Here is a 24,399-nt window from a genome sequence, read left to right as displayed (position 1 = left end):
CCTAAGGTACACCCATCAGGAAATAATTTCTTGAGGGATAGCAACTGGAAAAACTATTCAAATGTACATTTATAAAGCTCTCACAATCTAAGGGAAATATTTTCCACTTTTTAAAAAGCACCCAGCAAGCAGTTCCACGTTGAAAAGGCCTCAAGGCAGTTCTATATTGACACTGCTAATATGAATATTCTTGGGTGACCATTCAAAGATTATTGATTAAAAAAAAAACCCCAACAAAACCAAGCACCCTGTACTGGTGGATAATTCTTTACCCCCTTGAAGTTGTGCAGGCTGAAAACTGGCAGGTTCAAGACATGTTTAGATAAATTCAAGGATATCTGATGCCCAATGGGCTTAAAGGGGAACCAGATTTATCCTTAACCTTTTGAGATCAAACTTTAGCAAACAGTGTGGAGTTGGGGCGAGAGGATTAGGGACCTAGAGACAGGCAAACTATCCTCTGCTCTACCTATTAATTAGGAATATGACCTTGAGCAAGTAATTTCACCTCTCTGTGCCTCGGTTTATTATCTATAAAATGAGCGGGTTGAATTTTACCATGAAATCCCTTACAGCTCTAAAATTTGCTAAAACAAGTTCATGGGCGGGGGGCAAATACAATGTGTTCTGCAAACTGTTTCTTTGAAACATTAGGGACCATCAAGAATTACACTGACCAGGCCAACTCAACTCAAATTAATTCTGGGCCAACTCTTTCTGGTGGCTGGCGCACAGCGGACAGACTTCTTACTTGCATTGCACTATTTCTGTTTCCCAAGGGACTCAAATCTGTGAATCTCATCTGGGGTTTGGAAGGTAAGCAGGTTACATGCTCATTTACAGAAAGAACTGAGGCGTAGGGCTTGTGTCCTGCTTCAAGTCTCACAATCAATAAATGACAAAGTCTACTTGACCTCATTGCTCTAAAAAGGCGAACTGGGGGTGGCCAGGAGGTGGCACTGGACAATACAAGACAGCCAGCTCTTCTGTTATCCCTGAACAGCAAACCCTCACAGGAAGAGGCCTCAAGCCGACTACCGGGCTCAGATCCTTTGAAGGTCAGGTCGGCACGGCTTGCGAAACTCACAGTTTGGATCCCGCCAATTCGGAATTCACAGGATCGATCGTGAGGGTGTTTAGTTTTTTTCCCCAGGGATGAGGGTAGGGTGGGGGGAGCCCTGAGCGGCATAGGGAGCCTGTGGAACCCAGGCCCTTCTTCAAGGTGGGGGTTGCCCGGGATGGGTCAGTCACCTGGGAGACGGTTCCTCTGCCTCGGGCCTCGGACGCACACTGTCCGCACCAAGGGCGCCAGCTTCTGCTTCAAAGCACCCGCTGCCAGGCCTCCACACCGGAACATTTCGGCAACCGCTACCCTGGACCTCCTCCTCCTCTCCTTTCTTCTTACGCACGTACCAACGGGTCAAACACCCTGGGCCCTGACCCGCTCCCCCAGCTCCCTTCACACGCACTCTACGCAGGCTCCTCCTCCCAGCCCCGGGTGTGCATTGGACAGCTAAGCCGGCCTGCCAGAGCTGGAGAAGGGGACGCGCGACTGGAGGCTTACTGCGCAGGCGTGGCGCTCGGCGCAGCATTGCAATTGGCCCGCACGGGGAGAAGCTGGGCGCAGGCGTCCAGCTGTCCGAACACTTGGCAAGTCCCCAGGCGGAGTTGCTTGCAAGTTTCCAAGGGCTGGGGGCACCGTGTTCCGCTAAGCGAGCTCAGAAAGCTGTCTGAGGAGGGACCGGTGAAGCCGCTTTGCTGGGAGGTGGTGGCCGGTGCTGCCGCTGCGTCGATGGCGGGAACCTGTAACGGCACCTCACAAAGCGTGGCCCCAGCACAGTTTGTTCTTATGTTTAAGCCACTGATTACTAGGTCCTACTCCTTCCGGATTCTCTGACGGTAGTCCACTTCCAGTTTTTCCGGAGGTCCGGCCGGGGCACCTGGCTATGCAGATTCGGAGGGGACTTCCTTCTTTTACAAGTTGCTGGCGCTTTCCCACCCAGCCCCTGTTTCCTGGAGGAGGAATCATTACGGGCTCTCTTTCCCAAATCTGTCGTCGTGCAGTTCTGTGTCTTAGACGCTGTCCCAGGTGCTGCGGATAGTCTCCTGCTCTTATGGCTTCCGTGCTTGAGAGCAGGATGCTGGCAAAGAGTTCGTGTTTCACAAACTTTCTGTGAGAGAAATCCTAAGCAGGATTTTAAGAATTATGGGAGGAGTAGGATGAGGGACTGAGTGTAAATAGGTGTTTTTGACTCCACCAAATGTAAAAATATATTTTTAGCAGTATGCAAAACATACGCCTTTTTCAAAGTTTTGAGTTACATATTTTTAATTGGCATATAATTGGAAATATAATTGCTTTATGATATAAATAAATATAATGAATTTAATAATGAAATATTATAAATAATTAAATATAATAAATTAAATTTATTATATAAATATAACATTGGAATATAATGTGCTGCAAATATTGCTTTACAGTGTTGTTAGTTTCTGCTGTACAACTTAAATCAGCTCTCTCTCTATATATATATCTTCCTGACCTCTTGAGCCTCCCTCCCCACTCCCTTGAGTTACATGTTCATTTAACAAGTATTTATTGAGCACTTGCCACTTGGACTGTGCCATGAAAGGAGCTCTGGGGGATATGAAAAGTATAGGAAGTGGTCACTGTCTAGTTGGGAGATGAGAGATATTGGTCATTTAAATAATAACATCTGATGTAGTGCCAGAGCAAGAGAAAATAGTATGGGATGGAATAGCTAAGGAAGGACTTCATGTAAAAAGTGTTACTTGAGCTCTGTCTTGAAGAATGAATAGTAAAATTAACATAGACAGTGGAGGAGAAGAAATGATGTTTCAGATGGTGAATACTTTGGACCAAAAGTAATATTTTCAGTGGTTAAGCATCATTGAATTTGGATCCAGTCTGCTCCAGGCTGAATCCTGGCTCTGCCACTTGGGGCAAGTCACTTATGCCTCCCTTTCCTCATCTACCAATCCCATAGGGTTGTTGTGAAGATTAAATGAGCTAATATTTGTAAAGTATCTTAGAGGAAGCACCATGTTGTTTAAAATGCTTGGAAGAATAAAACAAACAAAACCCACCACATTTTCATGGGACAATGGCTTGAGTACATACTAGGAAGTAAATAAGGATAGGTGAATGTGGTGGGGCCAGATTCAAACAGGCAAAAAAGTTTGGCCCTAATATTGTAGGTGATGAAGTTATTACTTTTAGTGGAATTAGGGATCGAGAATGAAATTACAATGTCGTTTTAGGAAATTTAACCCAGGAAACAATATTTATTGGGAGAAAATGATTCAGGGTCCCCATACTCATTAAGAATAGATTAATGTCCAGAAGTGCAGGTAATAGTTTTCTTTTAAAGTAGGGCTGTTTGAGAGGGATAAATATTGAAAATATCAATTCCACAATAAGGTAAAAAATTTCTATTTATTTCATATTTAAAGGCCTTGCAGACATTGACATTTATTACTATTTCTAAAAGTCAGTAATGAACAAGGATTGATTAAATACAAAGTTAATCCTATCTGGTGGTGAAAGAAACTTTGGAAAACACTCAAAATCTTGACAATCAGGTATCTATGAAAACAATTGAGTGTATTTGAAAGACAGTCATTTAATGATGCAACATTAACACAAAAAAGACATTGTACAAGGCTTCCCTGGTGGCTCAGTGGTAGAGTCTGCCTGCCAATGCAGCAGACAGGGGTTTGATCCCTGATCCAGGAAGAGCCCACATGCCGGGAGCAACTAAGCCGTGTGCCACAACTGTTGAGCCTGTGCTCTAGAGCCCACGAGCCACAACCACTGAGCCCTTGTGCTGCAACTGCTGAAGTCCACGTGCCCTAGAGCCGTGCTCTGCAACAAGAGAAGCCACAGCCATAAGAAGCCTGTGCACCACAACTAGAGCATAGCCTCCACTCACAACAACTAGAGAAAAGCCCAGGAAGCAAGGAAGGCCCAGCACAGCCAAAAATAAATAAAATTATCTTTAAAAAGGCATTGTACAGCATAGTTATTCATACTTTTGCAATAAGTGCAATGAGGTACTTTTCTTGGTCTCTTAATAAAAAATGATATTTTATCATTTTGGTGGGGGGCAAAAACAATGTACACATATGAGTAACTCCAAAAATACGAGTGAAAGTTCCTCAAAATCTCACTCCACAGACTTTTTATCAGGGCATGGGCCCATTTTGATATACCACATTCCCAGAAATCAATGTTTCTACCTTACAAATATAATGAGAGCTCTCAGACTCAGTGACAAGTTTTTGCTGGAAGCATGCGTCTAAATAAGCTTATGTGGATGTAATATTTTTTATATCTCTCAGAAAGATAGCATTAATTATGGCTATAATGAGCAAAACTTACTTTCACTCTTACCTCCTGCATATTTGTGTGTGTGTGCGCGCGTGCATCCTCAGTTGTGTCTGACTCTTTGCGACCCCATGGACTGCACCCCGTTAGGCTTTTCTGTCCATGGGATTTTCCAGGCAAGAATACTGGAATGGGTTGCCATTTCTTTCTCCAGGGGATCTTCCTGACCCAGGGATGGATGCCAGGTCTCCTGCATTGGCAGGTGGATTCTTTTACCACTGTACCACCTGGGAAGCCTAGTTAATAGTTATCTCTCTCTCTTTTTTAAAATAGCTACTCTTCTGTAGATAATAATCACCAGGAGCATTAGCTTCAAATACAGAGGAGAATTATCTGGCAAGCTATTTAGACATCAACCAATCAAAAACAAAATATAATGAGGATTGCTATTCACACGATACAATGATAATAGGTATTCATAATGATGACCTTGGATTAGTCAATGAAGATTAAGTCTTTCTCGAAATGGTTTTAACATTGAATAGTATAATCTAGGGTTTTAGAAATGGGTGACCTACATATGTGCTAAAAGAGTTAGCTATAAATATATCTGCTAACTCAGCTTAAAAAGTTTACTAACTAGAAGACTCCATTTTCCCAGCCATTTTGAGTAACGTGGAAATGGCTGAGCAGTCACATTCCAATTTGCTTACAGATCTGTCACTGATGCTCTGAATTGTTTTCCTTATGATGGGAATGGATTTAGTCCTGTTGTCTCTTCTGCAGCTCAACCTCACACCCAAATAAGATGATAACTCACGTGTGCTGCTGGAATCCCTGACCTTGATGGCATTAGCAAATAACTCGAAAGTCAGTGCTCTTGGTATGTGTCATTAATATCTCAGCATATGAAATATTTAGGAGGAGGGATAAAGTCTTAAAAGGAAATGTAAATGGGCACATTTTATTGTATGTAAGTTGTACCTCAGTAGAGTTGATTTCGAACAAATTCTGAACCTGCAAATCACTTTTGGCAGAAGGAATTGGTCTTGACCGAGATGTGTAGTGCTTATTAAGCCTTGGGAAGCTGTCCCCTAATACCGTAAGAAAAGTTCTGTTCATTTATCATCTTCCAAGCATAATCTAGGCTTCTGGCAAATTAGACCCAACCACTTTGTTCTACATTCAGTTGCAGAGGGGTGAACGCTCCTAGGGGTTTCCACTTCCTTTTGAAACTCCACCATTCTGCAAGGATTTGTGATTGTATGGAGAGCCCAGAAGTGCAAGACACTGTGAGGTTTACGCCATGTCTCAGGATCCCTCCACCTGGACCTGTCACGGTTAGCCCCGGAAACAAAGTCCCCTTTTGCTGAAGCTGCCAGCACTAGCTTCCCCCTTCTCTTAGCCCACACACCGGCCCTCTGCCGCGGCGGGCCTTCCCCATTGGCCAGCCAAACACAACCGACTGCAGCAGCCAATGGGAGCCACTCTCCTGAACATTCAGAGGATGGGTGCTCGTGGTGTGATGAGGGGCGGTTGGCGCCTGGCACGCGCCCCCCTACATCTGGCAAGTCTGTGACAGAAACAGTAACTCGCCCTACACACGCACACCCGTGCCCCTGCCTTCCTCCTCTCAGCTGCGCGGGCCCCACAACCCGTGGCGTGTCTTGGCAGCGCCCTCCCCGGCTCCCTGGGGCGCGCGAGCGCACCTGCTTTCTCAATAAGACAGAGCATCCCTTTATCTTAAGGCTTGGGAGGGGGCCGCGGAGGCGGGGCGCAGCTGCCCGCCGCAGGAGAGGTGAAAGAGGTGTCTCCGCCCCACATCCCACCCCCGCCGAGTAGTGTCGCTCCAGGGCCAAAGTGCTCTAGAGACGCCCGAGGGTGCAGCTTTCTTTGTCCTCCCCAGTTGTGCTCCCAGCCCGCTGACCCCGAGCGCTCTGAGAAAGTGGGAGTGGGGAGCCCGAAAGCTATAAAATAAATGGGTGCAAGGAAAAAGGAAGGCCATCCCGAGCTGGCGTGTGCGGATCTCCCCACCCACCCTATCCTCCTTAGGCTTCTTCCCTCCGGTGTGTCCCTGGGGTCCCGGCAGGGGAGGGTTTATGCAAAGGCGCGGTGGCGGCAGAGGCGGCCTGGGGAGCGCCGTAGGATCCCAAGCCCGAGGGCACAGGCCCAAGGAGAAGGTTTGCCGGCTCTCCTCCATCTCTCCTCCCCTCCCTGGCTTTTGTGTCGCTGTCTCTGAGCTGCTAGGAGGGTGCGCTGGAGGAGGGGGGCTGGGGTGAGAGGCACCCCCTTCACGCGCGCGCGCGCGCACACACGTTGCCGGCGCACGCATACACGCGCGGGTACACACTCACAGACACGTACGCACACACATACACACGCACAAAGCTCGCTCGCCTCGAGCGCACTAACGTGGCCGTTTTCTTTGTGTGGAGCCCTCGAGGGGGGTTGGGGCCCCGGTCTGGTCCGGGGGAGATGGCGCAGCCCATCCTGGGCCATGGGAATCTGCAGCCCGCCTCGGCCGCTGGCCTGGCCTCCCTGGAGCTGGACTCGTCGCTGGACCAGTACGTGCAGATTCGCATCTTCAAAATCATCGTGATCGGGGACTCCAACGTGGGCAAAACCTGCCTGACCTTCCGCTTCTGCGGGGGTACCTTCCCGGACAAGACTGAAGCCACCATCGGCGTTGACTTCAGGGAGAAGACGGTGGAAATCGAGGGCGAGAAGATCAAGGTGATTCAGACGGTCAGGTCCAGAAAGGGAGGGATCTGGGAGGGGGTCTTGCCAGAGGTATCTCTCCTGTGGTTGTAAATGTCCAGCGTGTGGCTGTGTCGTCGCTTGCTGAGCCCAAGACCCTCCGCAAGTCCTCATCCCCTTTCGCCTCTCTCAGTGGCCCAGTTCCAACCTCAACCACCCCACTTTTTTTTTTGAGGGCTGGAGGGAGTGGTTGCATTCATGCCCTTTGCCCTTGCCTGACAGCTCCTGCCAGGAAAAGCCGGTTCAAACCCATCCTCGACCCTGAGCCGGGAGCAGCGGCACCTGTGGGCAGAGGGAGGTATGAGGGATCTCCGTCCTGGTCTGTGGAATGGATCCCAAAGCACTTCACGTATCTTGAGGTCTCTTCTACCTCGTGAGTGCCAATAGGTTGCACAAACCTGCTTTGGCTAAGCCCTCAGGCCTTGACAGTGGGCAGGCGGGGTGGTGGGGGGAGGACGGAAATCCATAGAGAATGAAAAGTGCTGTATTTTAAATTAAAATGTATAGTTGAGATTAGGGCTGGTTTGGAATAGGAGTGGTGTGCAGTAGTTCTGGCACAAAGCCATTAGCCCCTTTAAAGAAATTGACATAGGGTTACCTGCCAGCACTTCATAACAGATAAAACTAGTTCTTTTGGAATAGCACCCCTCAAATGATAGCTTCTTTATTTGTCTGGTGTACCTAATGCCTGTTACTCATTCTGTTGGTATTGTCTTCAGTGGGCCTTTGTAAAGATGCAGAGCAACTTGTTTGAGGCCTAAGGAAAGTGTCTTGGTGCCCTCCTCTCATTAGTTTGTCAATAAGTACAGATATTCTTGTCTGACCATTTGTGCTCACTTTCAGATCAGAAAAGGCAGAAACTCAAGAGGACAGGAATATTTCAATGTGCAGAAGATGCGGGGAGGGAGGACCTGGCAAGGGCAGCTTTATGTGCTGGGGGAGCAGAGGGGGCAGGGTTATGGGCAGAAAAGACACCTCAAAAGGCACTGGGCACTAAAGACCAACTCCTCTAGAGCCACAGCTGGCCTTTTCTCAAGCCTGTGGTCAGACACTGTCAGGTGAAGTTAACCCTCCCTTTCCATTGGGCAAACAGCCCAAATGACCACAGGACCTCTCTTCTGAGTGATGTAGAGAGAAGGGCTGAGTAACTGGGGAGGGTGATGAAATGCTCTAAACTGTGCAAGATTCCTGACTCCTTCGTTATTAAAATGAACAGGTTTTAAAATGGCTTCAGAGACTGGTCCAAGGCACTTGATGTCAGGAAGATGGGGAGCTCAGTACCGATAAGGGAGTGCTCTTGAGAACAACTGACCCCAGGATCAGGAACATAGGGTACTGTTTGGAAATAGTGATCTTTTTTGCCCCTCTCATTTTGCCAGGCGGTGGTGGGGGCGGGGGGCGGGGGGGCATTGCTACATTTCCTTTTAAATGTCAAAGTAGGTATCTGTCTCCATCTTTTCCTAGGGCTCTTATTTCAATGTCTGTTTGGCTAGGACTTCTTTAATGTAAGGTTGTAAGACTGGAATTTCTAAAACATGCCTTTTAAAATCCAAAATAGAAATATACTTATGAATGTGTTCTTAAACCCTCAAAACCTTTCGAATTTAATGCTATCGCTTGTTTAACATCATGTCACATTGAGCCAAAGAGTCGTTTACATTTAAGAGAGGGGGAAAGAAGTCCACTTGAAATTTAGATGAAAGAAAAAGGAAATGTTTGGGAGTCTAGGAAAGGAGAAGAGGGGGAGAGGAGAGGAGGAAGCCAAAAGTGGAAGGTGAAAACGAGTGGAAGAGGGTCACTGCCCAATGGCCTTGGGGAAAATTTTGCAAAGATTCCTTCCCTTCTAACATCCAGTACTTAGTCAAACTGGATTTTACAGTGTCCACCAAAGATTCTGGACCTTTTCCCAGAGGGCAGAGCCTGTGACAGTGTGACTCACAAGAGATGGAGCCCAGCACAGCACCACGTGCACATAAGTGCTTAATACAGGCTTTTTTGGGAAGATGATATTTTCAAGAGGACAAAATCTTGTGACACTGCTCACGGGCGAGCCCTCTGAGTACAGATTCTGCAGGGGCTCAGGGTAGGGTGTGGGAGCAGCGGGATGGGGGCCCTGCCTCCAGCAAGGCTGCTGCAAGCCCAGAGCCCAAGCTGGCAGGTGAGACCAGCGTGTCTTTGAGGAGATGGCAGAGCACAGCAGCTAGCGCAGGCACTCCAGGGGAGGCAGTTTTGCCCCATTCTCTGGCTGGCCTGAAATGTCTCAAGGAACGAGTACCAAACCCATGCTAGGAGGTGACTGTCAAAGGCTTCTCTTTTGGGGAGAGAGAGAAAAGTCCCCAAACTGAGGCAGCCCTAGACGACAGTTTCAGCAGGAGAAGGCTGTCAGGCTCTAAAATGGCAGTGCTGGGACTTCCCTGGTGGTCCAATGGTTAAGACTCTGCTCGCAATGCAGGGGGCCCAGGCTCAGTCCCTGGTGGGGGAACTAAGATCCTGCATGGCATAAGGCATGGCCAAAAAACAAACAAACTACAACACCAAACAAAATGCCAGTGCCATCTGTAGGGCCTTGAAGCCCCATTTGGTGTCGGCAATCTATGTGTCTGCCACCCCCTCACGACATTTATAATCCAGTATTTCCTGATTCACAAGAACATCAAGAAAAGCCTGCAGCGAGTCAGCAATAATCATAATAACAACAACAGCAACTTCTATTTATTGAAGAAACAAAGAGCCCAGGCTAGGCGCTTTCCATGCACTATCTTATTTGATCTTCTCAGCAGCCCTATGAAATTAGGACTATTATTACTGTTCTTGTTTTATAGATAAGGAGACCAAAGTTAGAGAGATGAAATAATTTGCCCCAAGGCACATGGATCTGAGCTTCGGTCTTCAACCCTGGAGCCCCAGCACTGCCCCATCTCACTGTCCTGCCTTCCCTGAGATAGGGCCAGCATTCAGCCTCAATTCAGAGCCCACGCGTTTTGTCACTGCTCTCTCCTCCAGTCGGGCAATATCTGGCTGGGAGGGATTGTGCACGGGGGGAGGTGGCATGCCAGGCAGCCAGCCTTATGGGATCCCGGGGGCCCAGGGTTTCAGCCCCTGGACTCATGAGCCTTCAAGAATGCCCCCTTCAGCTGCACTGCAGATGTTGTGCTGAGTACCTAGGTTTTCCTTTCTGTCCCTGGACTGTCTTACCTTGAGTGTAAGAATCAGAGAATATTCAGAGATGGAAGAGACCTTAGAGCATCTCTAGTCCAACTTCCTTGTTTTACAGAGAGGAAACTCAGACTGAGAGAGGGAAAGTGACTTGCCCAAGATCACCCAGGCCCCGGCCTACAACTCAGGTCTCCTAATTCCCTTGTTGGTGCTCTTTCCACACACTGTGCTGCCTGGCTTAGAAGAGTCTGTAAATCCCCACACTGGGCCAGCCCTGTGGTCCATCCAACCCACAAAGTTACCTGGGACAGGGATACGGTGAGACATCATAGGGGAAAACTGACAGGCCTTCTTGACATCAGCCTAGGAAGGATGGAGGCCTCCCCCAACCCCCAAGGGAAGGGTGGAACTTCCTTGAAAGAACATTAAGTGTCTGTCATCTTACAGGTTTAGCTAAATCATATCGCGCCTGTCTCAGTCTCAAAGTATCGGAAAATGCCGAACAGGACTGGGTGTTTGGGGGTGGGGAGGTAGTAGAAGGGGGGCTCAGTTCTAATTTTTGAGCCCCTCTTTGTAGATTTTCATGGAAGCATCTTCTCCTGTCCAGTTGGGTTCCTCCTACACCCCAGGCACACCCTCTGCCCTAGCCTCTGGACCAGGCATCCTGCGGTCAGCCGTGGCTGGGGGCAGGTGTCGCTCAAGACTGTGGATTTCTCTTCCTCTGCACTCACTTGGAAAAACACCCTCATGTGTGTTACATTACCGAGTGGATGGAGGCTGAACTAAGTGTTCCCTCAGAAGCTGCCTGCAGTCAGAATGACATCATGTCTTCCTTAGGGCTTCTGAGCTTCCATCTTCTGCCAGTTAGCTTAATGGTTAATTAGCCATTAGTTTGGTTGTTTCTCTGTCTCCACTGCTGCTTCTCTTGCTGTGTGTGAGTTTCTCTTTGTCTCTCCGTCCTCCTTTGCCATTCTCTGTGTCAGCCTGGCGTGTGAAGCTGGTTGTATCTTACAGGCAGATGGGATGGTCCAGCTTAGCAGCAGCAGCAGCTCACTGAAGAAAGACTTGTCTTAAACTTTCCCCGTGACCCCCTCGGGCATCCTCCAAAGATTACAGATATATACTTTTTCCCTTTCTCCATTTCTACCCTCCCCCACCGGCCTCCAACAGAAGGATATTCAAACCTCATACCTCATGTGTAGAAAGATACCAGATATCTTCTCTAGGGAGAAGAAATACCTGAGTCACCTAAGAGCACGTGCAGGGGGTGAGGGACTTGCTCAGGCAGCCGTAGCCCCAGGAAAATGGTTTACAAGGCTAGAGGTATCTTTGGCAGTTCCCCTGTGCCCCTTGATGCTCCTCCAGTGTCCCCGTCACTTTGGGCCCGACCCCAGCCACCAGGACATGTTGCTGGCCTTCCTCTCTCTTCCCCCTCCTCACTGGTTGCCTCTGCCTTGGCTCTAGCTCATCATCAAGAAGCCAAGCTAAAAAAAAGAAGAAGAAGAAGAAGAAGAAGAAGCCAAGCTATCTCATCTTGCTTTCCAAGATGAGAACCAATGGATTAAAGGAGCAATGCTACTAGGACAGGGCTTATGGGCCCCCTGAGACAATGGCAACAACTAATATTTGCAGAACACTTTGTATTGTGCAAAGATCTTTCTCGCATGTAATTTCCTTTGCCTAGTCATTGACTCAGTTAGTGAAAGGAGGGACTGGAACCCGTGTCTCCCAATTCCATATCCACTGCTGCATTTCCAAGGGTGCCCGCTCAATGAGCTGTCTGGCCAGACTTGGTGGTGGTGGTTTCGGGCCAGGGATGAAGGGGGACTGTATTGGGCAGTGTGTCCTATACTTATGAGGATGCTAATCCTCATAGCATCCCTACAGGATTGCTGTGTTTATCCTTAGTCTCCAGAGGAGGACACTGAAGATAAAGTAACTTGCCTGAGGACACCTAACTAGTAGGATGTGATTGGGCTGGGATTTGCACCTTTGTTTGTTTGACTCCACTAAACCCCACTGGTCCTTGGAGAGAAAAAAAGGTCCTGGGGGCATGTGTGTGGCTTAGGGGCAGGCACCAGTGCTGGCTACCGTATGGATGCTGTGCCCACGGTGGGAGAGGGGGACTGAGTGAGGGAATGCCAGCTGCCAAAGGGGGAGGAGCTGCTTTCACTGTCCAACAGAGGCCGGGGGTTTATGAGGGTGCCGAGAAGGACTGGGACACCAAACCCTGAAACAAAACAAGGTCATTCCTGTTTCAGAGAGCCTGACTGTCGCACTCTCCCTTTGTGATGGCTTTTGAAGCCACAGCACTGGTTCTTGTGATTTTCTGCTGTGAGCAGTCTGCTTCCTGGCTCCCCTCTCACCACAGAGAGAAGTTGAAATTCCAAGCCCCCCAAATCAAAGGTTCAAGTCTCCACAGGCTTGGGTGGCGTGCATCATTCTGAAGCCCTACCTTAGAAAAGCCAAACAGCCAACCTACTCAGCCCCAAACACCTCACACACTCCCACCCGTGTTCCTGCTAGTGGCAGGTATTTTTAGAGTCCTGAGCTCATGGTGTTAAAGCATCTGCCACACGCCTGAGAGCTGGTAGGGATTCAGCCTTATTCAGAGGCAAGAGTTATGACTACCAGAGGGTAGGGATGGGGAAACCAGGAGCCAAGTGGTAAGGATATTCTCTGGCGATACTTGCCCTCTTTCCACTGACCTCCATTCCTCTCCCGGCCTGCTCTCCTCTGTCTTCCTGCTCAGAGCACCAGAGAGGTGGAAGAAATGAGAATCCCTTCTGTCTCTGCTTGCCAAAGCAAATCAGCCTTTGAGGACTTACGTTTTTCTGGGTAACCAAAGTTGAATGTTGTCTCTGAAATCCTTGGCAGATACCTAGGATGTCAGATGGATTGTAGTTTTGCTGACTCAGGCCAATACTGCTTTTTGATCAAGACGACAATATTAATGACAAGCTTGATGATGAGGGACCTGACGCAGAAAAAGACTGCTTACAGTCCATCTGGAGGGATGCCAAGAACACTGATGAACCGACTAGAGAACAAGCAGGCGTGTGTGCTCAGTCACTTCAGTCATGTCCGACTCTGTGATCCCACAGATTGCACCCTGCCAGGCTCCTCTGTCCATGGAATCCTCCAGGCAAGAATACTGGAATGTGTTGCCTTTTCCTTCTCCAGGGGATCTTCCCGACCCAGGGACTGAACCCAATCAAGCCTCCTGCATTCTTTACCACTGAGCCATCTGGGAAGCCCAGAGAACAAATAAATATATTCTAAATGGTGTGGTAGAGACTCAAAGTACAATAAACATTCCTAAGGAAAGAGAACTGAAAAACTGGAGAAGGTTTTAGGAAGAAGGTGGAATATGAGCTGAGCCTGGAAGAATGGGTAGGATTTGGATAGAGCAGTTTGGGGGCATCCACTTATATAGGGGAGGGTGGACTAGTAGGACCAAAGGTACAAAGGACAGAATGAACCAGGTGTAGCTGAGTAGCTGGAAACTAGGTTGGGTGGGGTCGAATTATGGCAGACAGAAATGTTTCTATTTTGATGCCATATGCAATAGAGGGCTGTTGGAATTGGCTGAAGAGGAGGACGACACGCTGATACAAGCAGGGATTTAGGAAGGCTGATTTGAAAGCAGTATGCAAGAGCCACTGGGGTGAAGGCATCTAGAATCCAAAAGCCTTTGCTGTAGTCCAGAAGTGAGGAGAGGAGAATCTGACCAAAATACATGGAAATCTGAATAGAAGAAGACGATGACTTAAGATCGTGCCAAAGGAACATGGCACCCATCTCCATAAAGGAGATGAAGGAAAGCCTGGATGATGAAAATTGATGCTCAGAATGATGACTCTAGTGCCCTGTAAGGTGTTTATCCAGCAAAAAGATTTAATTGTATTTACTAGATTATACTTAAAGTGAAGTGAAGTCGCTCAGTCGTGTCTGACTGTTTGCGACCCGTGGACTATAGCCCACGAAGCTCCTCCGTCCATGGCATTCTCCAGGCAAGAATACTGGAGTGGCTTGCCATTTCCTTCTCCAGAGGATCTTCCCGACCCAGGGATCGAACCCAGGTTTCCCACATTGCAGGCAGACACTTTAACCTCTGCACCAGCAGGGAAGCCCTCAGATTATACTTACTGACTGCTAATTCCAAATAAAGGCTATACTTCATTTTAAGAACTGTAGTAGTCAATTAGTGACTATAACCACATTCTCTTTCATAACTTAGAATTGTACACGGCCTTGGGACAATTGCTCTCAGCATGATTTCCCTTGTCCAAGACTTTGGATATATAAAGGAAACTAGATTGGGCTGAATGTGTGTAGACTCTGGAGCATCCCCTGGGAACTATATGTATGTTGCTAGTTGTCCTTTATCCCAAAAGCTAAGATGCAGAAGAAAATTCCAATGAGCTAATTTACCTTTTACATAAGAAAGTGAATTTAAAATAAATTGAGCCACAAAGTGAGATTTTAACACTGACTTTATTTTCTTTAAACAGTCATACAAAAAAAATTTTAAACCCCGAAGTGATGTATGCTTACAGTAGAAAATTTGGAAAATACAAAAAAGGAAATAAATATCACCTAAAATCCCACTGTTCATAAATAACCATTAATATTATAGTTTTGTACACTTCTGATCTTTCCTATGTCTGTGTCTATGTTTAATTTTTTTTTTTTAATATTGGGACCATAGTGTACAAAATACTTTGTATCCTCCTTTTTAAGCTCGTGTTTTGTGAGCATTTTTGCACCATTTAATTCTTTTTTTTTTTTTGGCTATGCTGTGCAGCTTGTGAGATCTTAGTTCCCTGACCAGGAATCAAACCTGGGGGCTTGGCAGTGAAAGAGCACAGTCCTCACCACTGGACTGCCAGGGAATTCCCACACACAATTTATTCTTTGCAAAGAGTATTTTAATGGCTGCATAATAGCCCATTGTGTAGACGGGTTTCCCTTGTGGCTCAGCTGGTGAAGAGCCCACCTGTATAGACGCACACATGCCTTTTAGCTGTTTATCTCCTGGTGAACATTTAGGTTATTTCCTGTTTTGTAAAAATTGATTAAGATCTTTGTACAGAATTTTGACCACATCTTTCTCTTTTTGCTTCCCCCTCTAGTTTTATTGAGATGTAATTGATGTACATCACTGTATAAGGTTAAGGTATACAGCATAATAGTTTTAGTTACATATGTTGTGAAATGATTATCGCAGTAACTTTAGTGAACACCCATCATCTTATACAAATACAATAAAAAGAAAAAGCAAGAAAAGAGAAAGTTTTTCCTTGTGATGAGAATTTTCAGGTTTATTCTCTTAACAACTTCCATATATATCATACAGCAGTGGTAAATATGGGCATCATGCTGTATATTATATCTCAACTACTTATTTACATTATCTGCTATTTCTTTTGTATAGATTTCTGGATGGGATTCTAGGCTCTAAAAATTTTGCACCTTTAAGCTTTTGATAATATTGCCAAATTGCCCCCCAGGAAAGTTGACCAATTTACACTCCAGATTTTCAACTAAAAAACTTTAAGATTTTCAACTCAAAATCTTAAGAAAGACTTAATAAATGCTGGAAGAAACTTCTCTACTTTGGAAAAGCCCATTCTGCCAATTTGTCAAAGAACCACTTCCTGTGTCAGGGCTTGTCACCTCATTTTTATAATGCCACAGAACCATGTTTTCTCCTATCTCTATTTCATGTTTCCTTTTCTGACTCCAAATATCGGTCTTTTGTATCTTCCAGGTTCAGGTGTGGGACACAGCGGGCCAGGAACGCTTCCGGAAGAGCATGGTGGAGCACTACTACCGCAACGTGCATGCTGTGGTCTTTGTCTACGACGTCACGAAGATGACCTCCTTCACCAACCTCAAAATGTGGATCCAAGAATGCAATGGGCATGCTGTGCCCCCACTAGTCCCGAAAGTGCTTGTGGGCAACAAGTGTGACTTGAGGGAACAGATCCAGGTGCCCTCCAACTTAGCCCTGAAATTTGCTGATGCCCACAACATGCTCTTATTTGAGACGTCAGCCAAGGACCCCAAAGAGAGCCAGAATGTGGAGTCAATTTTCATGTGCCTGGCTTGCCGATTGAAGGCTCAGAAATCCCTGCTCTATCGTGATGCTGAGAGGCAGCAGGGAAAGGTGCAGAAACTGGAGTTCCCACAGGAAGCTAACAGTAAAACTTCCTGTCCCTGTTGAAGCCAAATGGTATAAATATAAGAGCAATTATCACTGGAGGGTTTTTTCTTTCCCTTTTTTCCATGCCTGCGTAACACTGACACCTGCTCGTTTCCATACAAATTGATACTAAAATAAAATTTGTATAGATTATCACATGCCTTCATGTCTTGCTTTCTTCCGTGAAGACATTTCTGACTGTGATGAGCAGAAGAGGCAGCTCACCCTACTAGATAGGCACCCTTTCTATGCCACCTGAAATGCTCATCCTTTGAGTCACTTCTTCAGGACTAATTCATTCTCTCATATGGTGTCATCAGTGGGCAGAAGCACCCAGAGTGGGTGGAATACAGGCTAGGTATGTGGTTCTTGAGAGCCAATGCAGGGGGAGGGATAGAGAAGTTCTAAAAGGAGACATTGACTCATTATTACTTCCTAGGTTCCCTGGATGTTGAGACTAGGCTGCTCTCCTTTTATTTCCAAAATTTAAAACTACAAAGTGTAGGTTACCCAGTAGGCCCAGTTCTTTCCCATGCCCTTAGCTCCTGCTCTCCATTTTTCACCAAGCAGCCCCAGGTACCAAAAATATTTCTTTCCCCCTGCCCTTTCTTGAAGAAGGCAGGGTTCAAGTTAACATTGATCTATGATGCCCCCACCCCAGCTCTTTGCTGGGTGCTCTGGAAGAAATATAGCAGGAGGATCCATCCTCTATGTTCAAGAACCCTCTGATCTAGTTAGGAGAACAAGGTACATGCTGAAACTACTTGGGAACAAAAATTAGTCCAGAGTATTACCAAGTGTAAGACTGTGCTATGGAAATTGACAGCATTATGTATTCAACATCATGGAGGGGTCACCAAAAAAAAAAAATCACTGAACTTATTTTGGTTGTTGAAGAAAGTGTAATGTTTGGATTGGTAAAGAAGAGGGGAGTGGGCAGAAGTAGGGAGGCAGGAGTGAGCCTGTGGCTTGAGCAGGAGGGCAACTAGGAGTCTGGCCTACTGACAGCTGAGCAGCCCTCATGGGGAGCCAGGGTTGGAGAGGCCCACGCCCCAGGCAGGGCAGTTTATTGCTTTTTGAGCCAATGGGAACTTTTGGTCACTCTCCAGCAGAAGTCCTATAGGTATTTCTTGTCTGGTCCTGTGGATATGACAGCTCCTCGTTCAATGGCTAAAATAAAAGTCTCTCTGAAGGCATATCCACAACAGCCCCAGGGAGATTTTCTGGCTTAGGGGTGCTGCTGAAGGCAGCTCTCTTGTTGGAAGCCCAAGAGGAGGGGAGAGGGTTGAAGACAGACAGCCGCTGAGCACTGTCTTTGGTAGGCAAATGCAGCTCTGCCCCCTGCCCCGACAGCAAAGGGCCACAGATGTGTTTCCCAACCAAACTGCCTGTCCGGTCCTTCCTCTTTCACTGGCTAATTCCCCAGCTAGCCCAATTCCCACTTGACCTCAGGCTCAGCCCAGCTCCCACTCTGGTTCTCATGACTTGGTTTCTGCCTGGATTCTGGTTTTTGGAGTCTTCCTAGTAACCTTGGTTAAGGTTGTGTTTTCTGTCCAGTTGTTGCTACCTAACATTTTGCCCCTGAATCTCACCTGAGGAGCTGGGGTCCTGTTGTCTATGGGTGAACTGCCTGCTGAACCCTCGTCACTGTGCTTCTCCCCAGTGGAACACCCCAGGACCTTGTCTCAGACTTCAGACGCCAATTCCTCATCCATGATAGGGACTACCGAGGTCCAGCCTCAGCAGAGTCCAGAGATATCCTCAGGATGGACGACGTCGGTGAATGAAGATAGAGAAAGAGATAAGGAAAGAATGACACGGGGTGACCAAGCTTCTTCGGTGAGCGAGGCCCGTTTATTTTCCTTAGGGCTTTTATACCCTGAGTTATACATACAGCAAGGTGAAAAATACAGAGTCAACTCAACATTCCATCAGTAAAAACTTATTGATATCAGGTTCCTTCCTGCAAGAGTCTTATTTTTTGTACATCATCTTCTGGCCTGGAGGCCTGTTGATATTTTATGACCTCTTTTTGATAATGGTCAGCCGGAACAATAATTTTCCCTTAAAGTGTTTCTTCTTAAATTCCTAGCCTGCATCACCCTTAAAGTAGAGAGTTACACTTTTATGGAGCAAAGATTCAGCGGGTTACAGCAAAGAAAGAACTTATTAACTCAGTCTAATGTTGCTAATGCTAAAACTACTGCTTGTTATTTCTATATCTTAACTATATGCACTCCCAGGAACACAATGGATAAGGGATGTGAGAACTTGGCAGCAAGCATTGGCTCAACAGTGTTGCAAGAGTCTGGATAAACCTGCCAAGTAAGCTAGAATGCTAACAGGGGGTTTGAAACACTCCTTTCATGCCCAGATTTATCAACTAGAGCCCTAAGTTAACTCTTTCCAGAGAAAGGTGGTCAGGGACAGCCCCCTGTTAATGTCAGAAGAGTTGGTGAAAGACATAAAATAGTAAGATTCTGGTTTTGGGGTAGATGCTTGAGCAGGTCCAGGGGAGTCTGTCGAGTCCTGAGGCCTTGCTTACCAGGACTCTTCTGCATGACCTTGTCATGGGTGGGATGGCCCAGGGAGTCCCTCGAGTCCTGCGTGACCTTGTCATGGGTGGGATCTCCCGTGCTGGCTCCCAGCAAGGGACGACTGCTCTGATGTCTTTTGGCTCTTGTGACCTGGCTGCAGAGACAGGCCACCTCTCAGTGGCTGCGAGGACACTTATCCATTCACCCTAATGGGTGCATTTTAGTCTGAGTCCTGGCCCACCTCGATCACGCCCCTTTCTGCTTTAGCAAGGTCAAGATGAGAATATTCCAAAACCTCTCTCACCGTCAGGATTGCCTCTCTTAGACCCAACACCTTTCCAGCACTCAACAAACGTTTACTGAGTACCTACTATGTGCTTCTGTTCTTAGCCCTGGGGATAGATAGGTGAACGAAATAAAATCCTACTTTCATAAAGGAGACAGACACTAAACAAGAAATGAGATATATAAGTGAGATCGTTTGACAGAGTGATAAGGACTCTAAGGGCAATAAAACGGGGTAAATGGACAGAAAGTGTGGGAGTTGGGGGAGAGCGACATATTAGAGTGCTTACAAGAGGCATCTTTGAAGAGAGGGCACCTGAGATGAAACCTAAATGAAAGAAAGCAACCAGCCATGAGTGAAGAGAACCTCAACCGGAGAAAGAAGCTAATGAATGCCAAGGCCCTGAGGCAGGAGTTAGTGAAAGTGAAAGTGTTAGTTGCTCAGTCGTTTCTGACTTTGCAACCCCATGGACTGTAGCCTGCCAGGCTCCTCTGTCCATGGGATTCTCCAGGCAAGAATAGTGAAGTGGGTAGCCATTCCCTTCTCCAGGGGGATCTTCCCAACCCAGTGATCAAACCTGGGTCTCCTGCATTGCAGGCAGATTCTTTACTGTCTGAGTTACTTTGTGCATTTGAGGAACAAAAAGGAGGAGGGTGTGGCTGCCACTTTCACACTGGTTGGGCCTGAACTTAAAAGTCAGACTCTGAAAACTGCCCCCATTTACTTTTTGGTCCTTCCAAGGCTCTGAGAGTTTTGCTGCCCAAAGCAGGCCCTCTCCACTCCTACTTGCCTGTATCCTCTGCAGCTCACCTGCCCCATCCCAGCCCTTCACACAGAATGATGTTGCTCCGGCCTGGAGACCTGGAGACAGCCAAGAAGTCCAGGGGCTCCCCACAGTGGCCCCAGGAATCCTGAGAAGCCCCAGGCTCCACCCAGTCTTCCAGCCTCAGAACTTCCTGCTGGCAGCAGCAGGCCGGCCTGGTGGTCCCCAGGTCTCCCACAGATTGAGCAAGAGGACGTGTGAATGGGTGTTACCAGGGTGCACCCAGAGGAAAGGGGACACAGGAATCCAGAGAATGGTGACACCCTTGTTGCTGTGAGGGTGATAAGGAACAGGGGGCTTCAAGGGATGCAGGCTTCTCGTTCAGCCCCAGTGAGGGTCTGAAACAATCCATGACGGCCAGCATCTCCCCTCTACAGTTCCCCTTCATTTTCCAGAACTGTACCCTTGAGTCTTCACCTGTGCTACAGAGACAGGACCTGGAAAAGTCACTGCCAACATTCCAATACTGACTAGATACCAGGCGCTGTGCTGAAACACTTTATATTCTTTCAGTAGCTCATTTAATGTTCCTTCAACCCTATGAGATAGGGATAATACCTTCCATTTTACAGATAAGAATATGGGTGCTGACCTGTCTGAGGTAGTATTGTCTTACTTCATGTCTAGCCTCTATGATGTTACACCATCTTTGAAGTCCCTTCCAAGCTCCAGGATTTCTCCCCTTGTGGGGATGGGCAGCTTCCCTCTGGTCAGTCCCCCAACCCAGAGAGGCCTGAACAGGAGGCCATTCAGTATCCAGGAGGCCAGAGAGAGACTTCCCTCCCTGAGTGAGACAGCCCTGACCAGATGCTCCAGGAAATCCTAGTGCCAGACAGAAGCATCAGCTCCGGGCCAAAGGAGTCTCTAAGATGCCTTTGGCTTGGACAGTAACTGGGAACCACACAGCTGGCCTGGACTCTGCAGCTCAGCCTTTGGGTCTGTAGAATCTTGTCACTGGGACCCCTAGGACCACTCCCCACCAATATCTGAGCATGTGCTCAGCTCCCGACTCAGCCTGATGACGGGCTCTGGCTGAGCTCAGTGTGACTGAGAACTCTGTCAGGAAGACCCTTCAGTCAGAGAGATAGAAGCTGCTCTAAGCACCGCCATCTGGAGCCATGCTGGGGAGGAGACCGGGTCCCCAAGTGTAGCTGCCTGCAGCCCACCCTGCCTGTATGTAGAGTGGGGATGGAGGGCTTGGAGACAAGCTGAGAGCTCCCTGGGAAGCAAGGTTCAGCTTCTCCTGTCACTGAGTGGCAAATGCAGTGGCTATTCTCTGATCACATCTGAGAGTACAGGAGACATTCCTGCTGGTCCAGTGGCTAAGACTCCACGCTCCCAATGCAGGGGGCCCAGGTTCAATCCCTGGTCAGGGGATTTGAAATGGCAACCCACTCCAGTATTCTTGCCTGGAGAATCCCAGGGACGGGGAAGCCTGGTGGGCTGCCGTCTATGGGGTCGCACACAGTCGGACACGACTGAAACGACTTAGCAGCAGCAGCCACAACTAAGGGTTTGAATTCCGTGACTAACAGATCCTGCATGCTGCAACAAAGATTAAAGATCTCGCATGCAGTAACTGACTCGGTGCAAATAAATAAATATTAAAAAATCCCTCAGAGGGGACAGAGTTGCTACCTTAACCTTAGAAGCTACCCTCCACATCCCCTCAGTGGGAGGGGCCTTGCTCCCTTAGGAAGGGCTGGTCCAGGCCCCAGTGCTTTACACCTACTTCTGACTCCATGACTGCTCATGGCCCTACGGGCTGTTGCCGCAGTAGCAGGACTGAGATGGGACCACCAGAGATTGCCCTGGATTAGTAAGTCCCCAGTGCTGGTTCAGAGCTGACTGCATGAAATCCCTTGGCAACATGTTACAGTATGGATTCCTGGGGCACCAGCTTAGACATTCTGATGTATTAGATCTGCAAGCCACACCCAAGAATTTTTAAAAAATATGCAGTTGATTCTGATGTACCTCCAGGTCTCTGTGTCTCTCGCCCCCTCCACCCCCGCAGGCATCCTGATAAACCCTAGTCTACAACTACCTTTCCTGAGCCATGCCTTCAAAATTAGTGATCTAGGTAACCACAGAATCCAGCCTGGTGATCCTTTCCTAGCATAAATGAAACTGTTCCAGACATAGCGAATATCCTTGGGCTGTTCGTCTGAAATAGAAGACAAGAGCCTCTTAACCATGAGAGGAAAGTGAAGAACTAATTCGGAGCATTAACAGCTCAACGCTATGAGGACCACTCTGGAAGCAAGACTGATAATTCAATAGAGATTGCATGTCTGCTGTGTGCCCTCTGCTGGTAAAATTAGTGAAGGCTGGAAAGTGCTTGCTGTGCTGTGCTTAGTCATTCAGTCGTGTCTAACTCTTTGCAACCCTGTGTATTGGACCCAGCCAGGCTCCTCTGTCCATGGGATTCTCCAGGCAAGAATACTGGAATGGGTTGCCATGCCTCCCTTCAGGGAATCTTTCCAACCCAGGTCCCATGCATTGCAGGCGTATTCTTTAATGTCTGATGGGTGCTGACCATGTCCTGGTGTGGAAGCCCATACAGAAGGAGTGAATCCTGGTCCCAGTGTGGGCACTTGGACACCTGGAACTAGAAAGGCTACTAAAAGAAAAATTTGAGGTGTAATGATGATACATAAAAACTGAACATATTGACTTTATACAATTTGATGAGTTTGGACATATGCACATACTCAGTGAAACCATCATCACAATCAAGGTAATAAACATATCCATCACTTTTTTTTAATCTCGAACTAATCTTCCCTCGTAGCTCAGTCAGTAAAGAATCTGCCTCCAATGCAGGAGACACAAGTTGGATTCCTGGGTCAGGAAGATCCCCTGGAGAAGCAAATGGCAACCCACTCTAGTATTCTTGCCTGAAGAATCCCATGGACAGAGGAGCCTGGGGGTTACAGAGTTGGACAGAACTTAGCAACTAAACCACCACTATGAATATATTAGAATTTATCCTTTCACCTGATGACATTTTGCCGGTTTCCCTCTTTCGGTTCGATTCAGTCGCTCAGTCGTGTCCGACTCTTTGCGACCCCATGAATCACAGCATGCCAGGCCTCCCTGTCCATCACCAACTCCCAGACTTCACTCAGACTCATGTCCATCGAGTCAGTGATGCCATCCAGCCATCTAATCCTCGGTCGTCCCCTTCTCCTCCTGCCCCCAATCCCTCCCAGCATCAGAGTCTTTTCCAATGAGTCCACTCTTCGCATGAGGTGGCCAAAGTACTGGAGTTTCAGCTTTAGCATCATTCCTTCCAAAGAAATCCCAGGGCTGATCTCCTTCAGAATGGACTGGTTGGATCTCCTTGCAGTCCAAGGGACTCTCAAGAGGCTTCTCCAAAACCACAGTTCAAAAGCATCAATTCTTCGGCACTCTGCCTTCTTCACAGTCCAACTCTCACATCCATACATGACCACTGGGAAAACCATAGCCTTGACCAGACGGACCTTAGTTGGCAAAGTAATGTCTCTGCTTTTGAATATGCTATCTAGGTTGCTCATAACTTTTCTTCCAAGGAGTAAGTGTCTTAATTTCATGGCTGCAATCACCATCTGCAGTGATTTTGGAGCCCAAAAAAATAGTCTGACACTGTTTCCACTGTTTCCCCATCTATTTCTCATAGTGCTATGAACATGCATGTACTACTGAGTCACTGCTTTTGAGTCTTTCGGATACACACCTAGGAATGGAATTACTAGGTTGTACGGTAATTCTGTTTAGCTTTTTGAGAAACCACCAAACTGCCCAAATCATTTTGCGTTACATCAGCAATGAGTGAGGATTCCAATTTCCCCTTTGCTGTCCTCTCTCTGGAATGCTCTTGAGAGATACCCAAGTGGCTCACTTCCTCACCTCCACTTCTTTAACTCAGTTGTCACCCTGTCATGAAGCCCTATCTGGGCCACCAATTTAACATTGCAACCTCCCAACTACTAATCCCAGAGAAGGCAATGGCACCCCACTCCAGTACTCTCGCCTGGAAAATCCCATGGATGGAAGAGCCTGGTGGGCTGCAGTCCATGGGGTTGCTAAGAGCTGGAAACAACTGAGTGACTTCACTTTCACTTTTCACATTCATGCATTGGAGAAGGAAATGGCAACCCATTCCAGTATTCTTGCCTGGAGAATCTGAGAGATGGGGGAGCCTGGTGGGCTGCAGTCTATGGCATCAGAGAGTCAGACATGACTGAAGCGACTTAGCAGCAGGAGCAACTACTAATCCATACTATCCTCCTGTTC

At 47.5% G+C, this 24,399-nt stretch overlaps 2 protein-coding genes across 5 annotated transcripts in view; one reads left to right on the top strand and one right to left on the bottom strand.

The window, feature by feature from the left end:
* AIFM1 (apoptosis inducing factor mitochondria associated 1) overlaps nucleotides 1-1,457 on the bottom strand; it is a 28,225-nt gene extending 26,768 nt beyond the window's left edge. For all 3 annotated transcript variants that reach the window (XM_068962015.1, XM_068962016.1, XM_068962017.1), the window contains exon 1: nucleotides 1,252-1,457. In XM_068962015.1, the coding sequence (XP_068818116.1) occupies nucleotides 1,252-1,357 (106 nt within the window). In that variant the 5' untranslated portion in view covers nucleotides 1,358-1,457. The remainder of the gene's footprint in view (nucleotides 1-1,251) is intronic.
* RAB33A (RAB33A, member RAS oncogene family) lies at nucleotides 1,025-16,493 on the top strand. 2 transcript variants are annotated; one of them, XR_011144177.1, is made up of 2 exons: nucleotides 1,025-1,126; nucleotides 16,038-16,162. XR_011144177.1 is itself a non-coding variant. In XM_068962018.1 (2 exons), the coding sequence occupies exons 1-2, from the start codon at nucleotides 6,827-6,829 to the stop codon at nucleotides 16,491-16,493; spliced, it is 714 nt and encodes a 237-aa protein (XP_068818119.1). The 2 variants fall into 2 exon arrangements, 1 of the variants encoding a protein (XP_068818119.1); XM_068962018.1 differs by lacking the exon at nucleotides 1,025-1,126 and adding an exon at nucleotides 6,827-7,084 and having other exon boundaries at nucleotides 16,038-16,493.
* Nucleotides 16,494-24,399: the final 7,906 nt, after the last annotated feature.

This window comes from Capricornis sumatraensis, chromosome X (assembly GCF_032405125.1).
Source record: "Capricornis sumatraensis isolate serow.1 chromosome X, serow.2, whole genome shotgun sequence".
Taxonomy (NCBI): Eukaryota; Metazoa; Chordata; class Mammalia; order Artiodactyla; family Bovidae; genus Capricornis; species Capricornis sumatraensis.
Note: the sequence above shows the minus strand (reverse complement) of the source record. Positions and strands in the feature narration are given on the sequence as shown.

Bases quoted from the DNA above. Each gene is read 5' to 3' on its own strand.
- RAB33A (XM_068962018.1), top strand. From the start codon at position 6,827: ATGGCGCAGCCCATCCTGGGCCATGGGAATCTGCAGCCCGCCTCGGCC. The intron at 7,085-16,037 runs GTGATTCAGACG...TGTATCTTCCAG, and splicing joins TCGAGGGCGAGAAGATCAAG to GTTCAGGTGTGGGACACAGC.